General features: G+C 37.7%; 2 protein-coding genes across 3 annotated transcripts; both read right to left on the reverse strand.

Moving 5' to 3' along the window:
• Nucleotides 1-3,839: 3,839 nt before the first annotated feature.
• LOC105442695 (histamine H2 receptor-like) lies at nt 3,840-4,938 on the reverse strand. Its single transcript, XM_030987703.1, has one exon. The coding sequence runs from the start codon at nt 4,782-4,784 to the stop codon at nt 3,840-3,842; it is 945 nt and encodes a 314-aa protein (XP_030843563.1). The 5' UTR covers nt 4,785-4,938.
• A 4,823-nt stretch (nt 4,939-9,761) lies between these two features.
• On the reverse strand, nt 9,762-22,643 carry LOC105447615. 2 transcript variants are annotated; one of them, XM_030986698.1, is made up of 9 exons: nt 21,827-22,643; nt 18,898-19,007; nt 15,351-15,578; nt 14,595-14,825; nt 13,576-13,711; nt 13,190-13,389; nt 12,720-12,885; nt 12,039-12,157; nt 9,762-11,328 (listed from the first exon to the last, which is right to left on the reverse strand). In XM_030986698.1, the coding sequence occupies exons 1-9, from the start codon at nt 21,960-21,962 to the stop codon at nt 11,014-11,016; spliced, it is 1,641 nt and encodes a 546-aa protein (XP_030842558.1). In that variant the 5' UTR covers nt 21,963-22,643; the 3' UTR covers nt 9,762-11,013. The 2 variants fall into 2 exon arrangements, with proteins under 2 accessions (XP_030842558.1, XP_030842559.1); XM_030986699.1 differs by lacking the exon at nt 21,827-22,643 and having other exon boundaries at nt 16,304-20,253.
• Nucleotides 22,644-24,400: the final 1,757 nt, after the last annotated feature.

Consider the following 24,400-nt stretch of genomic DNA (forward strand, 5'->3'; position numbering starts at 1 on the left):
CATTGACTGTCCTCGGCATACTCGACATTCACAACAAACGACCCCATCTCTCTCTCTCCCTCTTTCTCTCTCTTCAAACTTCTCTCCTTCTTTTTTTCTTTTGACCTTCCCTTTTTTCTCTTCTAGCACGTACTTGTATGATGATTATTGTTGTCTCGCCGAAATCTGACTCTCTTAATTTTCATCAATGTATTACATGTAATTAGGAATAATATGTTTATTCAATTATGATCATTCCATTCCCTGCTCTCTCTCTCTCTCTCTCTCTCTCTCTCTCTCTCTCTTCCTTTCTCTCTGAGCCACCCCTAAATATCTGCATACACCACAACATTCAATGAAAATTGTGTTTTTATATCAGAGCAAAATGTTACGATCTAAATTGGTTACCTTGGTCAATTTTGCCAATTTTCTCGGAGAAAGAGCACATTGTAGTCTTCAAAATGAATTGGATATATGCAGTAGTGTTGTTAAAGCCACAAATGGCGCTATAGCAATATTGGAGCTAATACAGACAGACAGTGATAGGTTCAAGCTTGGTGATTTCCAATTCCCTGCGGTCTCCAATTCCCTATACCTACCCTACACAATTCATCAAGATGATAAGTAGAAACGATACATGAGCAATCTGATCTGAATAAGATTTTATGTCAGTGGCAGTCAACCTGTTTGATTACTGTAGCAATGAACAAAGTAATGTGTCAAATGGATATCTAGGATAAAATGACATGTAACATAAATATAATCATCCCCCGCAATCCGGTGCTTGTATCTGTGATTTTTTATAGGTAATGAGCAAATATTGGACAGTCATAACTCCTCCGGGGTTCGAAGAGCATGTAAGTACTGTAATTGCACATTTAAAGGTCAATTAAAGCTATTTTATTTAGAATTTTTGGTTTTCTGTAGCCTTTGATTCTGTAAAACATTTTGTGGTCACTTTATGCTTGGACTATATAATTTCAATGATTATTGTACACAAACACGTTCCTTTGCGCTGGATTAAGAAAATGAATTAAGCTGTCATTTTAATGTGACAAAATAATAATAATAATAGTTCGTCCTTATATAGCGCAGATATATATCATTACCCCGGTCATCGGATTCATGATTATCCGCACACAATGTATGCACATTCTCCACTCCCTGGGGAGCATTACAGCCAGTCGCCATTTTACAAACGCCACTTGCTAATCAAACAACATTAGCTTTCGTATCCTGCCGGGTACCCATTTAACACCTGGGTGGAAATTGGCAAATGTAGAAGGTAAAAGGACATTAGTGCCGCGGCGGGACTAGAACCGCGGACCTTGTAATCCACAGACCGGTGACATATCCACTCGACCACGACACTTCTGCATAATGTACCCCAGTCACACCGCCACTCCGACCCCAAACTGATTGCTTCCTTGCCATTGTGGTAATGTAATTCAACGTACAGTCAAACCTGTCTATAGCGACCACCCAAAGGAAACATAACAAATATGGCCTTTGTAGACAGGTGGTCTTTGTAGACAGGTGGTCTTTGTAGACAGGTGGTCAATAAAGCAGGTTTGACGGTATATTAATCAGTCTCTTGTTGGTCACGTCATTATGACTGAAGCTTGAATTTTTATATTAACTGTTGACACTTGACCCATAATCATCATTGTGAAATGCCAAATGAACTATGAATCTTAATCTAAATGTCAAAGAACCCATTCTTTACTGCATGTACCTACAGAAAAATAATAAAACCTCGTGACCTACTAAAGATATTTTTTTTCAGTGTTTTATGTTTCATTACAAAAAATCTCTATCATGGTAATTATAACATTCCGATTTTATTTGTAGTATGCACAGCACATTGTTGCTTTACATTATGACCTAACGTTTTTGCTGCGCCTTTCAAAGTAGTTTCGAAATAATTAGCCTTTATACACATGTAGCTCCCAGTGTCGTACCATTTGAAAATATCAAAGTTTTATTGGTTTTAATTTCTGGCTTTTGTAAAATTGTAAATGCAATAACGAACATGATCTCAGAGGCATTTTAAGCGCGGCTCACACTCCATGAGCTGACTACGAACCGATTTTGAAAGACTTTTATATAAGCATTCAAACCTTTGGAATCTTAAAGGGACTTGCTAACATTGTTCAGATGAGAGATAGTGGTGCTAAGGTAGTGACTTCAATGCTGAATATACAATTATCTGAAAATTTGAGTGAAAACGGATCATTTTTAATGATAAAAATTGGGAAAAACTGATCCTATCGATTCCTGAATTATCCCAACTATATTATTAAAATTTAATAAAATTTTAGGTGAATTTAAATCGTCACAAAGTAATAAATTGGCTCTACATACCATTCCAGGCATTTTTTTAATAGCCTGTGTCATGTCCTTTTTTCATGGAAAAACGGTTGGGAAAACTCAAAAATGGTTTGGAGAATTTACTTTTAATCACTGTTAGAGGGTGTTGCACAGTGACGCCTTCAAAGAAAACCATAGATATCTTTGTGGTTTGAGAATTTGTTCAGGATTTTTTGCATGTCAGAGGGTGAGAACAGTAGAAGGATATACTAAATAACATTTCGTACACAAATTAAGCAATTTTTTCATCAACCTTCAACAATGTCACCGAGTCATTTTAATGACCGAGGATCTGGAAAGTCATATGATTAACAAAATCTCAGTTTCAAGGGGTTTTATGCTTCCTTGGAGGGGGAAAGCTAAATCGCCTCATAATCGTAATGACGTCAGACCAAAACTGCGACTGTTTACGATTTGAAGCCGATTCCGCTTTTATTATGACAACAGTTAAATGCACTAAACTTCCAGTTGTTAATATTCTTATCATTGTTTAGAACCTAAATCAGGAGGATAGTAGTTGTTTAGATCGCCACATCTAATACAACCGCGCTTTCTACGAAAATAGGATGGCAGGAGGAACATGTAGCGTGCATGCTTTAAAAGTCAATTAAGGACAATTTTAAATTGCCTAAGGGATTGAAATCACGTTTAGATATTTCAATAGGTGACGCACAAGCTATTAAATTTGCCTAAGCTTGATTTTGAAATTCTTTGCGATGGTGCTAATTAACCAATGTGTTTACCGCGGTATATATTGCATTGATACACTGAAAGTATCGCTGTATAAGAACAGTAATTCCGAGCAGGTTTACTTCGCAGCTACACGACCAGTAGATAAAAACAATAAGCTTAGTTCATAACATCAACATATTTCAAAATTCTATCAATGTCTTAAACTTAAATACATGGTTCCGAAAATATTCAATGAGCAATTCTTAAAAAAAAAAAAAAATCAGAAGTGTGAATCTGCATCTTTTAAGATGTTTAAAATGTAGTTATTGCAGCAGTAGTTCTCACAGATTGAGCCTACACAAGATCTTTGCGCTTGATCCTGTTAGACGCAGCTCGAAATACTTCGAGTTGAGCGCTGCGAAACTCTGTCTATGTGATGACAATTATGAAGGGAATAAATCTTAGCTCTTGAACTTAATGTATGCAGCTCGAAATATTTCGGGGAACCGTCACAAAACTCTCTGTCTCTGCGATGATTTATGAAGGGAACACATCTTAGCACTTGAACTTGATTGGCGCAGCTCGAAATATTTCGAGGAAACTGTTACGAAACTCTCTGTCTCTACGATGATATATGAAAGCAATACATCTTAGCACTTGAACTTGTTTGACGTACATGTAGCTTGAAATATTTTGATAAAACTGTTACAAAACTCTCTGTCTCTGCGATGATATATGAAGGGAACACATCTTAGCACTTGAACTTATTTGACGCAGCTCGAAATATTTCGATGAAACTGTTACGAAACTCTCTGTCTCTACGATGATATATGAAAGCAATACATCTTAGCATATGAATTTGTTTGACGCAGCTCGAAATATTTCGAGCTATGATGATATATGAAAGGATTGAGTGCGGCAGAAATAGCTAGTGCTACCAGGAAACAAAGATTTAGATAGACCATTGATGCTTTGTCCGCTAACGGCGTTAAATGAAGAGTGAAGAACACGATATATGGAGACCAAAAAAACACAAGAACACCGACTATGATGCCGGTAGTCTTGACCGCTTTGAGCCTCCGCTCCACCGCTGCCGGTGCGACGCAGTTATTTTGATCGTTGATTGTTTGATTCGATATGGCTCTTGCCTGCCTGACGGCGATCTGCATTATGCGGAGGTTAGAGACGACAATCACCAACAGTGTAAGGAACAAAAGTGAGACGATGACCAAGCTGAATATTACGAACCCGAGGCTGTGCGGCTCTCTACCGCGGTTGGCATTTTGAACTTCGTTTAGGTCAATGTAACCGCGTAAGACGAGAAAGATCAGGCTAAGTATCCAAATGGATGCTATCTCGTAACCAACGCGTTTCGGAGTAACCAATGTAGGATATCTAAGCGGTTTTGTTACTGCAATATACCGGTCTACGGTAAGGGCAACAATGTGGAGCAGTGTACTCGAACACAAAGTGAAAATTGGTAACCATAGCAAGTCCGCCATGTTAGGGTACCAGGTCTTTTGCGAAAATACGGCTGGGTAGCAGGCAAGAGCAAGAGCCACACTTGACATCATATCATTGACCGCTAGACTTGTTAGGATAAAGTTCGTCGGCGTTCGTAGATTGTAGTTTTTGTAAACGGCCAAGACGACGAACAAATTCCCAATAATGATGAACGGCGCCAGCACAGCCATAATTGTCAACATCAGCGCAAAGAAAAACCCACTGTCGTGCAGGTTTTCGGAATAGGTGGAATTCATCATTCTTACCTCATTCTTTCTCGGTAAAACAATCTACTTTAGCTCCTTCTATCCTTCTCGAATGAGGATACGATGTATTATATTTGTTATTTAGCGCCTCGCTTTAGGATGTAAGCCGGTCGAATGCCCATAAAACTTTTCCGCTGTCCGTCGCGAATCAAACGCCAGACTCGACACACACCAGTGTCTTAACAGATAGTTCCTGTAGGCACCGACATGGGCAGTCTGTTTGGTACGCAAAAATAAATAAATCTTGCGCTATGCTGGGTCTGTGTATCTGGTTCACTGGATAAGTATCAATCTTACATCCGTGTGACCATTCAAGCTATCATCTGATGACGTACATGTCCGCGAGAAAATACAGACACGGATGCGTAAGGGGCGTGTCCCATTCTGGAGTGCGGGTTGCTAAAACTCTTAAAATATATAGATACCTCTGATATATATCTTTCTTTTGCTCAATATACCCTACCCTTCGACTTAAAGAGCTGAAGCAGTTCCTGAAATCATATTCCAGACAAACAAAAATAAATTAAGTCAACATTTTCAGAACTCTTCCCCTTCTTTTGGAAATCCTGGATCAGTCCTGACAAGGTAACCGTAGTCAATATGATGAAATGCGAAAACACAACATCTCCTGAATAAAGTAGGATCTGTCCTTCACGCGTCTTTCACATATTTTGTCTGATTCGAAAATTAATGATACTGAACCTGTCGGAAATGGTTTGATGATGGAGCGAGGGCATTGACAGCATTCAATTCGTTCGTGCTACAACACGAAATGATCCATGCTCCCTCTCCTTCCCTTTGTAAATTTGTACCAGAAAGTTGATCCTTGATCGCTTGCCAGCATGCTAAGTGGGCGCATTTCAAAAGTAATTATACCTGCGTCATATATCACAGTTCAATCATTTTTATTTTGAAAAGCCGAAGTTTAGATCATGTAGTTCCTTACAGTAACAAAATTGCGCATTAATATATAAGACTACACAATACTTTGACTTTCTCGTGTCTTTCATACATGTTTTTATCGAGACCTTGCGATAGAAGGTTTTTTAATATGTATAAACCGTAACAAAAGCAGTGTCAGTCAATCCATTCCAGTTATTAGAAATCAATCCTAGAATTTCATTAGATGTCACTCCATATCCGTCCTATAGTCTCACTTTCTCACAGTCTTTTCCACTTTCCTCATTTAAAAAAAATTTGATGCCAGCAATATCGAATTTCACGTAGATATTATAGGTCCAAAGGCCTTATTGTAATTACTGAGCTGAAAATTACTGAAAATTATTGTAATTTTTGAGCGACAGCCTGTTAATTATGAAGTTGTTGATAATACTTGGAATTGGAAATCGAGGAAGGGGGTGGGGTGGCACAATTGCCTCGTGCCCCCTTTTTTTAAAGGAATGTAGTATACAATTATTATTATTATTTACTTATTTATTATTACTATTATTATTATTATTATTATTTTTTGAATTTTTATTAATTAATTAATTAATTAATTAATTAATTTATTTATTTATTTCATTTTTTTTTTTTTTTTTTTTTTTTTTTTTTTATTTATTTAGTTTTATTTTTTATTTATTTTTATTTATTTTTTTTTTTTTGGGGGGGGGGGGGGTGGGTTCTAGTACAACTAATTTAACTAGAGGGAGTACGATATCGCACACACAAAAAGCATATTATTATGAGTGAAATTAGAAGGGAAATCGATCAAAGAATAAAGAATACTTATCAAAAACATTACATAGATTCATAGTGAAAAGTTGATTTTTAGTGCTTCAACTACATGTCGATCGCTGAAACCATAGAGGCATTACCTCATAAGGTGGAGTGTGTGCGCGTGGTTGTGTGTGTGTGCGTGTGTGTGCGTGAGAAGGAGATATTTATGTTAATATGGAGTATACTTTGTAGTTACTGAGTCTCCGCCAATTATTTTGTAGAACGAAATAATTTTAGTTATACATCCAGTTTCTCTTGACCACGTACAAAAAGGGCACTGTAGTTTATTATTAACTTAGTCTTGAACCCGGGACTTATCGGTTACTAGACCACTGCCCTACCACTGAGATATTGCGCTTCTTTAATTACTTTTGCCATTGCTCGTTCTAGTTTCATTACTTGTTTTTGTTTACTGGATTTCTATGTATGAATATACTGAGAGCAAGTTCGTGAGTTATAAAAAGCGTAGGTTTTCTTTCATACGACGTACATAATTTATTCCATTTAAGGGAACAGCCCACCGTTGGATAGCCAGGCAGAGATTATATCTGACAACCTGACACGAGCTAATAATCGTGGTGACTCTTAATTGAACATTTTGTCAGTATACAGTCACTCACATTACGCGGTGTATGGCGGGAATTGCACGATACGCTGTCCGGAGATGTTCCATTTTGGTTCTGCCATCGGCTCGATCATTGGACTTACCAGAAAACAAACAACCTTGCACTTACATTCAGTTCTTTAAACTGCCATTAACAGATTTCGATCTTGTTCATGTGCAGATAAATATTTTCGTCTTAAATAGCTTGGCCAGTCCTATTTCGTGAGAGATTCAGATTCATCGCAGTTTCACGATTTGTATCTCAACTAGTCTTTTTAGTTGCATTTTAAATAGTATCATCAAAATGAATGAAAGTACGGAACCAGCTCTTTTTGCACATCATCAATTTGCTGGCAAAATAGTTGTCATGGTATGTATTACTCCTTTTCTACCTTGCGTCATCGTCGGCAACGCCCTGTTAGTGTTAGCAGTTTACAGACAGTACAGCCTCCGAACACCAACAAATGCCATTATTGTGAGCCTTGCTATCTCTAATCTCCTTGACGCCCTTGTTGGGATTCCACTATATGTGTATGCATCCGTCTTTAAATTCTATGCATTGTGCTTAGCTGAAGAAAATACTCTTTACTATACTCTACCCTTCAGTGCACTATCTGGTGTTTCGTTTTTTCACATTGTGGTGTTGACTGCAGATCGATTCATAGCTGTTACGAAGCCGTTACGTTATGCCAGCCTGGTGACGTATAGACGCATTGCCATCGTCCTGGGATGTCTTTGGCTTCTTAGTATTTTGATGAACACCGCCCGATCTGTTAGCTTAGCGCATGGATCACATACAAGTCAAGACCAGAATGAAACGGACTGTGGGGCTCCTTTAACTGGGACGACGACCGTTACCTTCACCTGGTTGATATTTTGTGTGATCGTAATTTTAATGGTTGCGCTGCTTGCCATCAATGCTTTGATTCTTCACATCGCAGTGAAACAAGCGAGAAAGATTGCGAGTCAAAGAGTGATCATCCAGTTCCAACAGCAGCAACTCCCAGTACAAGATGACCGATTGAAAGCATTTAAGACTATCTCCCTTGTCGTGGCAGTCTTCATTATCTTCTGGTTTCCGTATCCCCTGTTTCTCATATTACAGCTTATAACGTACCAATCACCTTTTTATCTCATGGTATACAACCATTCATTCCTGGTATTGCATACAATAAGTTTGGTTGTTAATCCTATCATCTACGGCTTTAGAGATCGGGCTTTTCGAAAGGCCTTTCAAAATATATTGCGTCAATTGTGAATAACGTAATAAACTTTCGAAGTTCGTCGTAACCCCTCCGACGCCATTTTAGCGTGTGATCTATCCAGTTTCACATCAAAGGGGCACAATTTGTTTTGGAAGTAACTTAACATTTTTGCAAAACGTTAATTTACCGTACATGTTGTAATCATAACCATGTGAGAACCTAAAAACTACAAACTTGACTGATGGCCTGTCAGAAGTAGCCGGAATAGCAGTAGCTCTAACTTGGTTCATCGCATACACACTTAAAATAGTTGGGCAAAAAAATGCCCAACTTTTAACCAACACTGAGCAACATACGGTCCACACAACTATTGGTTAAAATCTGCCCAACTGATGTTGGGTAATCAGTTTGCTATGTGGTTGGGCAAATTAAATTGCCCATCAGTTGGTGACCCATCATATTTTACCCAACTCTACAATTGCCTAACAGTTGGTTATATTTTCAGTTGGGTAATTTCTTGCCCAACCAATTTTACCCAGTTAGATATTGCCCAACCTTCTATTTGCCCAACTTTTGAGTAAGTTTAATGTTGGTTAATTAAATGCCCAACCAGTTTTTACCCAACTCCCAGTTTGCCCAACTATCAAAACACCCATCTATTGGGTAATAATTGCTCAACAATTTCTCTGCAACATCCATTTGCCCAACTCTCAAAACACCCATCTATTGAGTAATAATTGCTCAACAATTTCTCCACAATATCCATTTGCCCAACTATCAAAACACCCATCTATTGGGTAATAATTGCTCAACTATTTCTCCACAATATCCATTTGCCCAACTATCAAAACACCCATCTATTGGGTAATAATTGCTCAACTATTTCTCCACAATATCCATTTGCCCAACTCTCAAAACACCCATCTATTGGGTAATAATTGCTCAACAATTTCTTCGCAATATCCAGTTGCCCAACTCTCAAAACACCCATCTATTGGGTAATAATTGCTCAACAATTTCTCCGCAATATCCATTTGCCCAACTCTCAAAACAACCATCTATTGGATAATAATTGCTCAACAATTTCTCCGCAATATCCATTTGCCCAACTCTCAAAACACCCATCTATTGGGTAATAATTGCTCAACTATTTCTCCACAATATCCATTTGCCCAACTATCAAAACACCCATCTATTGGGTAATAATTGCTCAACTATTTCTCCACAATATCCATTTGCCCAACTATCAAAACAACCATCTATTGGGTAATAATTGCTCAACTATTTCTCCACAATATCCATTTGCCCAACTCTTTAATTCGTCTGTTGGATAATCATTGCTCAACATTTTTTCCATAACATCTATTTGCTCAACTCTTTTTCTCATCTAAAGGGTAATAATTGCTTAACTGAAACACAAATAACATACACAGTAAACACATGTTGTTGTTTTCATCAGAAACGTAAAAACAAAACTTGTTAACATCAACTACAACATTACAATTTTTGGTGAAAAAAATACAATCTTTTAAAAAAAGTAAATGCAAATATAGCCCCTTTTGGTGCACCATGACAACTTTGATGTACACTGTATGTATCCCATGTACTCTGATTTCATACATGAATATGTGCATCATATATATTTTGTGGGTGTGGCATAGTGTTCATTTATCCTGACACACCAATACTCTGCCTTAGAGTGTTACACATGCACACATTTTTTTGAAGTGAAAACAAAAGAGGAAATAAATTCAAATCCCTCTAGATTATTTGACATGTGCAGAAGTACCACATGAAAGTTTGGCTATCTGTGATGGTGAACAGGTACTGATCAAATAACAAGGATACACACTGCCTACTATAACTTTTTGATTAGATTAAAGACAACAAAAATCAATTGACCCTACCTGCTATACTCAGTTTGATTGATTTTATTGATATTATCAATAATATCAATACAATTTTGCAAAATGTAGATGAAAATGTTGACTTCTCTACTTCTGCTTTGCGCGATGTAAATTAATGCATGCAGTCCATTCAGCAGAGAGTTCAGCGTAGGGTCAATGGACGATACACATTACATGAAAATTAATGGTATATGTAATTTACAATCATATACCCCACTTGCTGTTTTAAACGCAGAAAATATCATAGCTCATGTTTTATGAAGAAATATATCATTTTGATGTACGAGTTATGAAACAGTACTCTTGGGATTAAAACCAAACACGATAAGCATTTGTATACGCCAGTGCAAAAGATTTATAGCCAATAATATGTTTTGTATTTATACTTGGCATATATTCATTTGTTTTCTTAAACTTTCAAGGTGGGGATGTTAAGCAATGATTGGGATAAAACAATTAGGCCTTTATCATTTTTAAAATGTACACAAAGACTTCTGCTGTGTATAAATTCACTCTTTTTTTTATATTATTCAGCGATCCTCACCCCACCCTCAAATCTTCAGTCTTACACAAACATGTATAAATTATGTAAAATAATGTGCTGAATCCAACTCATAACAGTTTGTCTTTAAGGTTATTTTGTCCAAAATAATACTTTTTTCCAGTTTTTTTTCTCCCAAAATAAACTGGTTCAAGTAGCCAAAATGTGCTAAACGATGATGTGTCAGTTTCATCTGTAGGAAATATATCACCAGTAATCATCCTTGGCGTGAACACATCATGATGGCTTATGGCATGTTCATGAAGGCTCGGACCTCCCGCAGCTTTGGTGTAAGATGCTCCCCATCGGTAAACTGGAACACCACAATCTGGAGAAATTTCCAAACAGAACAGCTTTGCGGCTGATATTCGATATCCATCACATAAAGTGCCTTAAAGCACAAGTCGACTGCTTTAAGCAGTGTTGCGGCAGGAAGTATCTTCCTCTCTACTACGACGTACGTCTGTATTGGTGTGAGAATGTTCCCACGCACAACAACAAATGGCTGTGACCTGACTGCTTCATCAATGTTATCAACATAAGTCTGGATGTCGAGAACCTCCTGTAGTCCAAAGAGAAATCAAGAAGAAATCATTTGTAATTATATGGATTGATATATATATATTTGATGCTTGTCGAATGCTTCTGCTTATGAATCCACAATCACCTACAGGACACCCAAATTTGTTTATGCATGTTCATCCCTGTCCCATCAAAACATTACTGGGTATTCTTAAATATCCCTGCGGCAAAGGTCAACTGTACCCAAACTGGTCACGTTCAGAGCATTACATCAACTAAGCTGGAAGGCATATACAGCCTGTTAATATAAGCATGCATTTTTCACATGTCATTTGCAAGTTAAAGGACTTGCTTGCATTCATGAGTGAAATGCGATGTGATGACAAATCTGAGGCCATTTGTAGTTGTACCACAGATAATGACGAACTGACTTATTAAGATTAAAGCGCCTAGTGTTGCCCCTGCAGGGCCTCCTTGGGGACCAGCGTGCCCATTACTAGGAACTTGAAAATGGTTGCTTTTCAAGTTTTACACAAATAAAATGTTATGGCAATGCCTTATCTGGTAAGAACATAGGTATTGCATTTCAACCTCAATTTCATCAGTTGTCCTAGGTTTGAAACTCTTAACAAATTAACTATTGAATTTGTTTGTAATGAAATATGATTACTATGGCAAGATTTTAAACACAAACCAAAATATATGCCTTACATGTCATTACTTTACCACCTCCCCAGCACATATACTTACTGGTTGAACGTCAATGAAGGACGACAATGTTTCTGCAGTGGTGTACGTTCCTCTCTTGGAATCTTTCCTTCCTCGGAACAAGACTGGGAGCATGTAGAATCCAAGATTGCTCTTTTCCTCTAAAAAGAGGGAAACAATGAAAGAGTTAAGTAATTAAGTCCCAATTACATATGAAGAAAAGGTGCAACAGCAAACAGGTCAATTATGGAACATCTTACAAAATGTACAGTTATATACAGCAAATTAAAAAAAAACGGTCGAATACAACAATTATTTTCTACAAATATGGGTAAAATCACTCAACGTAAATGTCAGTCAGTAATTTGGAGCTCAGCTTTCTTAGTAAAGAAATCAAAATTGCACAAACTTCAGCATAGCCTTCCCAATGAGCTTTAAACCACCATCCCCACCCCAAAAAGCAAACAAACAAAACAAGCAAGTAAAAGTATGCTAAACCTTTGTCATGGAATCATGTTTTTATCATATGTTGTACATGTATTATATGTTTCAGAGCACTTTTATTTATTTCAGTTCAATTCCTTACAGGGGGGATATTAGACTCAATGTTTGGTCCTGGCCACAAAAATAAACATCATATAGTGTAATTGAAATAAATTCTTTTGACTTTCTCTCAAGTCATTTTCACTAATACTGTCAAATGTGTATTCTGACACCACATACCAAGACTGAGTTTCCCAGGGTCATGAATGTTTTCGAATTCGGCTCTTGCACTTCTCCAGTTGCCAGTTTTCTCGGTGAAGTCCACTACTTTGTTACAGAATGTGGGCCACTTCTGGTACAGTGCGTTTGCTTTCTCTGGGAACAATTCTGCAAAATCTCCTTCAATCTGTAATTGTTAGGATAGTTATAGAAGCCAGATGAAAGGTAGGATATCTTTCATTTGCATCTTCTCTTTACCATTTTGCAAGGATTTGAATGGTACACACTAACAATTATCGGTTCAATAGGGATGCACGATTTCTGTAGGACCGTGTATCTCAGATTGTTAAACGATCCCTTTAAGGAGACTGCTAAAGTAAACCTGCCCATGCAACCAAAAAACAAAAAAGTTACTTCTCAAAACATGCGACTCTAGTTTAATTTAATGTCCTTTCTTGTCACATGCAGAAGAAAAATCAAGGTCCACATACCATTCCAGCATCGAGAAGTCTGGGATATGTGGTAAGAATGTTCTTCACACAACAGTCACTTCTCTTGATCCAGTCATGTCTTTTTGTTGCTGTTTGTTTCATGTAGTCCTTCACCATGTCCTCTGGCTCCTTGTTGTTACGCAGCCATTCTTCCATTGTCGTGATGTTATCATCGTTCACAGACTCAAGATCAGTATCTCCTGGATATAATGCAACAGAACAATCAACAATTAGCATGTATCAACAAGTTTTTGATGATTGTATTGGAAGGGGGGTTTTAGTTGGCATTGCTCATGCCCCACCAGTTTGTTATGGCACAGCATGACTTCATCAGACGGATCTGAATAACTCATAACTTTAACTATATGAAAAAGTAGCCAGAATACCTTGCTTTTGAGACTCTGCCTCGTCTTCAGCTACTGGTACCCTCAGGGACTTCTCCTTTTTTCTGACATACCTCAGATGCTCCTCCAGGTAGCCTGTTGCTGGCCGTCCCTTGGCCCCCACGCAGTACCAGGCCTCCTGCTCAAATAAATTAAAATTCCTTCATAATTCAACTTCAAAAACAGTAATGCTCAACAACATTTGTTAAACATTAATAATAATCAAATAAAAGCACAATAAAATTCCAGTGTAAACTGTACATTTACATATTTTGTTACATATGTCAGTGTTTGCAATAACAAGGTTTGTCCTCTTAAGTACCTATTTCTAACTGCACACTGTTATATTCCAGCAATGTCATCAAGTCATTGCAAAAACAAAGTGAATGATGGATAATTCTGTGAATATCCATTACTCAATGGCATGCAGACAAAAGTCTAAATATTAAGAGATGTGTCATTACTGGATAATATAACTTATAAACAAGTGGTAAAAATAAACAAAAATATTGCACGATTTAGTGATTGATGCCATATTAGCTTTTCATTATTTGTAAGCTTTTCAGGCCTGTCTACTGTCAAATTTACTATTGCCAAAGATGCTCTTATAATGCTTGTGATAATGTGATACAACATGCAATTGATTGAGCATCTCCAATATAATAAATACAAGAATAACAAAATTGAGGAAGCTTCATAGCAAGTTACACAAAATAATATGATCCAGTATTCCAAAAGTTATTGCATAAACACATAATTTATTTGATTTAGACCTTAAAGTAGCTTATTGCTTCTGGCTCAAACAGAAACTTCTCATAAAATTTCACTTTCTTGTAAATGGGGTCTATGGGGTAGGGACAGATGGAGGTATGGATGGACAACCTAAGAATTAAGGCACCTCCAAGTAATAAATGCCCGCTGTGGTAAGAATCAATCCATAAATCAGTCCAGAAAAAAGTGGTGATCTGAGCCATACCTGAGGTCACATATATTAAGGAAAGCAATTCATGGACAGGACTTACATAGCCAAGTGGAGATTCTGGATCTTTTAAGAAAGGAAAGCTTGTCACAATGGCATGGGCCATTGATGCCTTCACAAATGAGCTTGGCTTGGTACCATACTCCCGTATCAGGTACTGAGTCAACATATCCACAACAGTATGCCGGTCCCTTTTGCTGCAGAGATTTGTAGCATTGATGTTCCTTAATGCTGCTCTTCCCATGGTGGTCTCTCTCAATATACAAGCAATGTTCTGCAACAGATAAAGGATTTTTTTTTTAAAGATCAGTAAATTCAGAATAAACAAGTGAAATGTGACAGCATGCAGTCGGTGGGTATATCTCTGGCTGTCCGACCTCCTACAATAAGCCCATCATAAATCACTCACTGGGCATTCCTTGCAAACTTTGTTCTGATAAAAAATTTCAATGAAACCTTGAAACTGACCTTAGACTAGCTTAAAACCCATAACCCCAACCAAACATTTTCCATAACATTCCTTTATTCATTCATACCAAAATGTACCTACCAAATCATATCACTAGCCATTCTGCAGATGTAGAAATAAAATGGTATTTTTAGTAAAAACTTGAATAACCTTTGAACTGACCTTTCACCTTTGAGCCCTGCTGCTTGTCAGAAATACTGACAGACAGATAACTCCAAGACATAATGCCTCCGGCACCCTTATGTGTTGGAGGCATAAAAACTGATGAATGATGGTGACTCGACATGCCCACTCTTCAATTGTATCAGCCCACTATATACATAAACTTACGAAATGCACTTTCTTGACCCGTTTCAGGGGAGGATGTTGATCAGGACTCTTGGATTCTGGGGAGTCGTAAAGTGGCGTATCCAAACTGGGCTGGGAAGGGCTTTGTCTGGGACTCCACTCACTTCCTGTTACACAAGAGAGATCTGAGCAGTCATCTAAGGAGAACACTGATGGGCTTCTTGTCGACGTTGATGCTTGTTCCATGCTTTGTTGATTTGCAGCATGATACTACAATAAATAAATGAAAAATAATTGAACTTTCAATGTACATGTAAATGACTGATTATTTTTTACATTATTAATGACACAAACAGCCCCAGGTTAGACTTTAGTATCAAGTTTATTCCTTGAAGGGGAAAATCATTCTCACTGTTTCTGTACCCTTGTCCTATTTAAAGCAAACCCATAATTGAAAAGTGGTCACTCATGAGCCGAAGCTTCTTCAGTACATCTATAATATAATAATATCCAGTTAGGAACTTTCACTTTAGGCAGGAACATGCATTGGTAAAAAATAGCACATTTCCGGGGCCTCAATGAAGTACATATGCTAGAAAAACTTGGCATGAGTCATGGTACATTTAAGAAATTACAACATAATATGAATGAATGCAAATATAACAGACACATTTTCAGATACAGAAACAATGAAGTTAATAACGAGTTAAAAAATTCAAACCAGATATTTACTGTAAAATTTTCATTGGAATAATCAAAATTTGTTAGCAAGTCAGTACAGATCGATCAAGGTTAGCTTCTTAGCTATTTTTTCAATCAAAATGTGTAGAATGATACACTAAGAACTGATTCATAGATATAATTGTAATTGGAATAACAGTTTCTTTCTTTTGCTTTGTTTTGGTTCTGTTCTCTAAGACAAAATTTGCAAGTGCACCTGTAATGTCTAGTTGTAAAAATATATCACTTGCTTGCAACGGGTTGCCTACACGTACCTTCTTGTTCCTAGATGAATGAATGGTGCACCACAATATACAAGCAGCGCCCTCTTCCACTATAGGACTGGACAGCATTGACTGGCCTGTGATCAAACAGGTCACACCATTCAACAGCAGCTTGTGCTTCCTCTCTGCCCACCTGTACTGCAAATGCTTCAACATGTCTGTTGAAGTACAAGGTCTGATACAGCCGAAGGAGCAGATACAACTTTTCTTGCACCACTACAATATGCTGAACACGTCCAAACGTGGGTCCATCATCATCAGTCCAATATAGAAGTACATCAACACCTGCCCGGAACTCATATCCATGAATGTCCACTTTCCCAGCAACTGTAACTTCGGTTCCCCTTCCACAGTTAATTTTTTTGCAAAGTGCCTCATCATCAAGTAGATCACCAAGCATTGCTGCAGCTTGCTGTGACACATTGATATCTTGGCTATCCAGTGACTGATTTGATACTGACCTGTAGCACCGTGCCATTTGGTATCTGTTAGCCAATGTTTTGACAATGTTTTGGTAGTTGCAAGATACACTGGCAATCTGCTTGAAAGGTCTGTGCATTGCTTCAAAACGCAATGCTGAATACTGGGTCAGTGGCCCAAGGTGTTTCAGTGCACGTGGGTAATGCACAAGAAAGTGCTGCTTCGGAGTTAGACTAGCTTCAGGGAAGAGCTGCATGAAGAGCCTGTGGTGATCATCAATCATTGCCTTCAGGACATAGATGGCAGACTTACTGATACTGGGACTCATAACGATTTTGAAGATGTCAATGATTGACAGTAAGAGTTCCCACTCATCACACATCTCATCAATCTTGTCTCCTAACATGAGAGGGATGTTGTATGCAAGGCACGTCATCTGTGCTGATGTCTGTCCACTGGCAGAATATGGATTCTTCAGTGATGCCTGCCTGATTGGGCTTGGTCTGTTTTTGCGGTCCACAAAGCCAAAATTGAATGAGGATATTCTACTGTTCACCTCATCCAGTGTTATGAAACCCTTCTGAACAAGTTTACTCAAAACAAGGTGCATTTCCAGGGGCAAGACTCCCTCTGTAAAATCATGCATTACATCTGGACATAAGTTTTGGGTGGAATGGTAGTAAGGCAATTCATTCAAAACTGTTGCATGCTTCAAGCCAGATTCTGACAAGGGCTTTTGAAGATCTGTATCATAGTTTATTTCATCACGGAGATATTGGGCATCCTCTTTTGGCTGTTTCTGAAGCAACGAGCGATGGCCTCTACAGAATCTACAGTAATAGTTGGCACGGAAACAGGTTGTACATCCCAGCATGGCATGAATGCCAAGATTGTCCCCTACAACTTGGAATAAGTAGGGTTTGACCCTACCCTCAAACTCTTTGCACTTGATAGTGAGTCCATCAGTCCACATCTGCTGCAGATCATCCTTGATTACCTTCAAAACTTCTGAGATGCCATATTTACTCAAAAGCGGAGATGTGATCATAGCTGTGAGCATGATATTTTCCAGCCTAGCCTGGTATTTCCTGGGAAGGGATAACGCACTTGTATAAAAGGCACTTACCTTGTGTTTGCCGCGTTTTGACCCAAGCGGATTGGCTGTCTCAAACTCATCATTGTACAACAACAGAGGCACTAAGAATTCACAGTCTTGTCTAGCAGTAGCTTCCTGCCTTTTATAATAGTGACCATCTTTGAATGAATACAAAACATCATTATCTTTTGATCCTTTTTGAGACAGTATGGCGTTCATTACTCCTGGTCGCTCTAAGTATTGTTTAATAGTGTCAGCTAGTGGTATATATTGAAAGGTTTCTTTTTGTGTGCTTTGCAGTGGATCACCTGTCTTTTGATCAATTTTTGGTTTTAAGCAAGTTCCCAACAACACCTCACAAGGCTGAATGAAATCACCTTTCTCAGAGAAATATTTTTTCTGTTGAGTATCTGACATGAGCTCTGAAAATGGATTCTTTGAATTCTCGAATACATCTTGTATATCAGATCTCAGCTCACTGTTAGCTGCATATTGTGGCTCACTTAAGATATCCATCACATCCTGTTGCACAGTTTGTAACACAGAAATAACCAAATCTTGTGCGGTTTGAATGACCTTGTTGGTGTGTGAAGCAGGCACATTAGTCCTTGCCCTGAGTTCTGCTACAAACTTTGCTGCAATATCAGGTAGTCTCTCTGTTTGCGTTTCAAAAGAGACATCTTCCTGCTCACTGCTTTCTCCAACAAACAATGCCTTTTCCTGGTGCAGTTGTTCCAAATTCCCTTCAGTGTTGTTATTCTTTCCTAGAACAGATCCTTCATAACAGGTTTCACTTTGGTGATCTGGAACTGCTTTTGTAGTTGTGCTTGACGTCTTTATCCGTGCAGCGTGCTTTGAAATGAGATGTTTTCTATATCCCGATAATGTACGAAATGTTAGTCTACATGCCCCTTGCATGCATGTTATACTTACATTTTTTCCCCTGGTTGTTGTATGTGTGTATTTTAAATGATGGAATAGGCAAGAAATATCCCCCCTAATTAAATCAAGACACTGAAAGCATCTGTAACTATCCATAGTGAGATATTGTGCCACATCTAGGGCCTACCTCTGCACGCCACCCAGCGAGAAACTTCAATCGAGGTCCAATCTTGGGTATGAAGGATGTGATTATACTTTCACTTAGAAGGGGAAGGGTTTCCACATCAACTTCATTTTCTGGAGAAGAAGAGGGAGAGATTGATAAATAAGGCTTAGTGCAGCATAAACTGATTGTTTTCATATAATACCACAAACACACGTATGGTTGCGCAAATTAAACAAAAGTATATGTTTTAGATAATGATAAGCTGTAAACATTTGCTCATGTTCCAGCTAAAATATCTTCCATTTTGAATAAATCGCATAATCAATGTTTTCTTATTCCACAAGGGTCTATGAAAATCTGAATTTTCAAATGCGATTTTCTCGAAAATTTGGTCTTCGTATAGAAAACTTACTTTTAGATCATACTAGCGAATTGTATCAACTAATTGCTATTTATTTTCAGGTGATGTTATTAACATCCACACAATCAAATTAAGAATGGAAACCTTTTCTAAAGTCATACTAGTAATCACCTTAGTTTAGTCAAATTGTGCCTAATTTTTAACAATGTAGGGGCCTATTTAAAGTATAAAGATTAGTTGCATCAGCAATGAATTTGATTTCAAAGAAAGTCATTCAACTTACCAAATGAATCAGAATGATTTGAGAGTTAGCATAGAGGTCAATGTATGCTGATTGGTTAATTAACATTACTAATTCATTGATAATCATATGTGTCTTCTCCATGTGCACTGTCATGCCTATTACTTCAACTTTAAACTGCCATACCGGTAATTGTTTTTTTCAACCTTTTGCGGCTGCCATGATATTGTCTGCATTAGTAGCCATGTTTCTCAGCTTTAGTATGACAAATAACCTAGCTATATCTGACCAGGGTTTCTCAAAAAGTCTAGCACTCAAGCCTTTCACAGGCCACTTACAGTACCATACAACCATATATAAATTATAGTGTGTTACCTTGAATAGAGGCAACTGACAATTGTTTATCCTAGAAAAGATAATTTGTGGTGTTTAATAATTCTTTTGTACAGCTTATTGTTCAGTGGTGTGAAACATTAAAAAAAATGCATGTGCTGGAACATTTCACTGATATGAAGCAAAATAGGACAGTTAATCCTGTACTAACGAATGTCCTTCCTCCATGTGCACCTCCATCCCAAAATCGAATCGGTTCGTTGGCTTTGCAACTTGCAAGATACATGTACATGTCCCAAGTTTGGATGGTAATCCGTCCATCGGTTCTAATGATTTCATTGAAATCTGGACATGTAGTAAAATAGTGTACAATTTTGTGGGCATAATTTGGTGGCTTAAGCATCTGTAATTTTTCCATATTTAAAAATTATTTTCAGAAAAAGATTTGTTTAAATGAGAAAAAATGTACCCATGTTAAAATTTGTGCCCATTCGTGTACTACAGCGAGGTCACTGCAATTTCGAAAACCACCACAGCCTCTTGGTTTTGAATTAGGCTATTAATATGGGCTAAAATGTGGGTCAACTGCCTTTTAGTTGTGACAAGGAATATCGCAATAGCACATAATTAATAGCCCCATTTAAAACCAAGAGGATGTAGAGTCTATGCTCTGTAAAACAAAGTTAGGCAGATGTTACTGGGCAAATCAAAGTTTGGCGCGTTTTTGTCAAATAATTTCTCCCAACCATTTACTGTATGAAGTTACCTAATAAAAGGTCAGAAATAAGTTGGGTAGGTGTTACTTGGTAAAACTGATGTTGGGCAAATTTTGTCCAACAATTGGGTTATTTTCTACCAACCATGTAGTTACCGATCAGATGAAATAATTGGGTAATATTTTTGGGCAAATTAAAGTTGGTCATTTTTGTCCAATAATTGGGTTATTTTCTACCAACCATGTAGTTACTGATGAAATAATTTGCCCAACTAGTGTCGAATATACTACACATTATGGTGAGAATTGGGTGAATTTCCTATTGGGGTAAATTTTGTTGGTTAAAAGTTGGGTATTTTCTTTTCATCCAACACTGGGTAAATCATGCAAAATCTTTAATTTACCCAATAGTTAGTCGGACACATAAGTGCCCTCATGTTGGGTAAAAATTGGGCACTTGCCCAACATTTTTTTAGAGTGTTTGGATTTCAAAGTCCTGTAGAAAATGAAAGGGCAAAATCCTTAACATGGCAATGGGCAAGAAAAATTGTCTCACTTTTTGAAATCTAGACTTCTAGATCTACAGGAAAATGAAAGATGATCTTCCACAAAATAATGTTCATAAAATTGTACATTATTTGACAACTTCAATTTTCTGATGAATCATTCAGTTCAGTGTTGATTATTAAATATAAGTAGGCCTAGATCTAGATCTAGACCTAGACTAGATCTAGTAATAGTAATACCAATTTCAGATAACAGAGATAATTGTTCAAAATTACACCAGTCCCACGTACTGTAATACTATCTGGGTACACACCTACAAGTATGTGGTCCAATGTATTGGACCCACAGAACTCTTAAATACGTATTTAAGAGTTCTGTGATTGGACCCCATACAGCCCATGATCCATAGAAAATGGAGGGTATTGTGTTATGTATGTATTGTAGCAGGAAACAGCACAGAAATCCGGGTTTTGGCCTTTGGGTTTTGTAAAATCTTGAACAAAATATTTTTAAATATTCATTTGTGATCTAAAATTCATGGAAACAGTACAATTTGAATTTGATATCTATATCAATCAAATATTAGTTTGGATTAGTAACACATGCATTAAAAGAGCAAATTTGAGGCAAAGTTTAATAGACCAATTGAATTGAAGCGTATTCATTAACCATTGCTGAGGCATATAGAACTAGTCTACATGTTGCCCATGTGTTATGGATATGGGAACAAGTCTACAGCAAGTACCTGTTGATCATGTTCTAAACTTCTAATCTCAATAAGATGTGAACGTACCTTCTAGTATCTTTAACACTGACGGACATCCCCACCTTTGAACGATTTTGGTGAGAGGGTCTATGAACCCATCTTCACTTGAACTATCTCCGCAGCAGTTGTCGAGCTCCATTTTTAGACCCTCAGGCTCTAGCATGCAAGACTCCGATATGATGCGTATACGTACGTACGTACAGGCTGCTAGTTACGTTGGTGTATCATATAGCTCGAGCTCCCGGGCCGGGACGGCCGCGCCGGCTATACCGAGTAAATAGAAATAGTACTGCGCATGGCATGCTGATCGCGAGCGACCAGGCCATGTGCGCGCTACCCCAAGACCAATACCAGGCAAACTTTACCCAAGTCTGGTTAAACGTAAGTCTAGTCCCCATCGAAGGTTTCCACTGCCATTTACGCATGCGCATAATTGACGATGATAGCGTGTACGTTCCATTAATATTATTAACGTAGATTATGTAACTCTATAGGCCTACATGGTTAAGATGGCTCAGTTTTCACAAAAGATAAATCTTGGACTCTTTCAGCATCAAACTCGCACAAATTCATCGTCGCTTCAACACTCTGTTATTATAATTTTAAAATAGAAGTAAATGGTTACAATTACAGGAGAGATAATTTCAATTTTTCATAGCAATATTTACACAGCATATTGTGAGCTAAAGAAAATTGAGCTAAATATATTTGGTAAAAGGCGGTGGTCAATTACTACCCTATATAAGCAAACAAAAAAAGGCGCAAAGTGAAATTGGGTAACAGGCGTTGGTCAAATAGTACCCAATGTATGAGCAAACAAAAATTGAGCAAAGTAAAATTCGGTAAGTGGTGATGGGTAATTATTACTCAGCATATGAGCAAACACAAATATGGGCAAAATAAATTGGGTAAGGGGCGGTGGTCAATTATTACCCAATTATGAGCAAACAAAAATTTGAGCAAAGTAAAATCGGGTAAGTGGTGATGGGTAATTATTACTCAGCATATGAGCAAACAAAAATTTGGGCAAAGTAAAATTGGGTAAGAGGCGGTGGTCATTTATTACCCAATATATGAGCAAACAAAAATTTGAGCAAAGTAAAATCGGGTAAGTGGTGATGGGTAATTATTACTCAGCATAAGAGCAAACAAAAATTTGGGCAAAGTAAAATTGGGTAAGAGGCGGTGGTCATTTATTACCCAATATATGAGCAAACAAAAATTTGAGCAAAGTAAAATTGGGTAAGTGGTGATGGGTAATTATTACTCAGCATAATTATGAGCAAACAAAAATTTGAGCAAAGAAAAATTGGGTAAGAGGCGGTGGTCAAATATTACCCAATATATGAGCAAACAAAAATTTGAGCAAAGTAAAATTGGGTAAGAGGCGGTGGTCATTTATTACCCAATATATGAGCAAACAAAAATTTGAGCAAAGTAAAATTGGGTAAGAGGCGGTGGTCAATTATTACCCAAATATGAGCAAACAAAATTTGAGCAAAGTCAAATTGGGTAAGTGGTGATGAGTAATATTCCTCAGCATCTAACAATTACCCAACTACTTGGTAAATTGCTCTCAACTCCTTGGAACGATGTTGTTGCTAAATGTATAATAATTGGGTAAATATAATGCCCTGAAATAGATTGGGATAAAAATTACCCAACTTTGGAAACGATTTCTCGACCAACCATCAGTTGCCCAACGAAATTTACCCAACTCGCAGTGGGAATGTGCCAAAATTACACAACTACAGGCAAAAATTACTCGATCCTAATTTGCAAAATAATGTTGGTAAATTTCTAGGCGAATTTCTACCCAACCATCAGTTGCCCAACAAAATTTACCCAACTCGCAAAGGAAATGTGGCAAAATTACACAACTACGGGGCAACTGGTTCCCAACCCTCATTTACCAATACTGTTGGTAAATATCCGCCCAATAATTAAGTAAAAATAATTGCCCAATATTGGTTAAAACACTTAAATGCTTAAATGGGTAATAATAGCCCAGAATAACGAATTTTTTTAACCAACCAACAATTACCCAACTAAATTTACCCAACATTTTAAGAGTGTATGGTTGCCTTAATAGTTGCAGGTGAATACAATCGCAAGTCAACAAGTGGCCATTTGGATGCAACAGGAACAACAACTGCCTGTCCAAGATAAACGAAGTAACTTTACATTTATTGCAAAACATTAATCAATTTTAGCGTGAGAACCTACAAACTACAAACCCGACTGAGGGCCTGTCAGAAGTAGCCGAGGTAGCAGTAGCTCTAACTTGGTTCCTTGCATATGGTTGCCTTAATAGTTGCGAACGCGTTCATAATCCTAAATATAAGAGCCTTGTCAGTAAGCAAAGAAATTGACGAGTTTTTGGGCTTACTCGTTTGCATGCTTCCTCGTTGTTGTAGCAAAGCCATTGTCGCGTGGCGTAGATGAATTGAAAACGATCCGACTTTGGGGTCTGTTTTGGTTTCGGGGATCTAGGGGCTTAACACAACGGCTACGGGCAGGCTGACAATCTCTTTATCGATGACTGTAATGGTCTAAGGGGTTAAATGTTATGGGTAGAGAAGGGTGACTATTTCGGGACAG

This window comes from Strongylocentrotus purpuratus, unplaced genomic scaffold (assembly GCF_000002235.5).
Source record: "Strongylocentrotus purpuratus isolate Spur 01 unplaced genomic scaffold, Spur_5.0 spur5_scaffold_16, whole genome shotgun sequence".
Lineage (NCBI taxonomy): Eukaryota > Metazoa > Echinodermata > Echinoidea > Camarodonta > Strongylocentrotidae > Strongylocentrotus > Strongylocentrotus purpuratus.

Coding starts and splice junctions, on each gene's coding strand:
- LOC105442695 (XM_030987703.1), bottom strand. CDS start 4,784: ATGATGAATTCCACCTATTCCGAAAACCTGCACGACAGTGGGTTTTTC.
- LOC105447615 (XM_030986698.1), bottom strand. CDS start 21,962: ATGCTAGAGCCTGAGGGTCTAAAAATGGAGCTCGACAACTGCTGCGGA. Junction 13,390..13,575: donor GGCAGAGTCTCAAAAGCAAG/GTATTCTGGCTA, acceptor CATTATATCCAG/GAGATACTGATCTTGAGTCT. Junction 11,329..12,038: donor CCTTCATTGACGTTCAACCA/GTAAGTATATGT, acceptor TTTGGACTACAG/GAGGTTCTCGACATCCAGAC.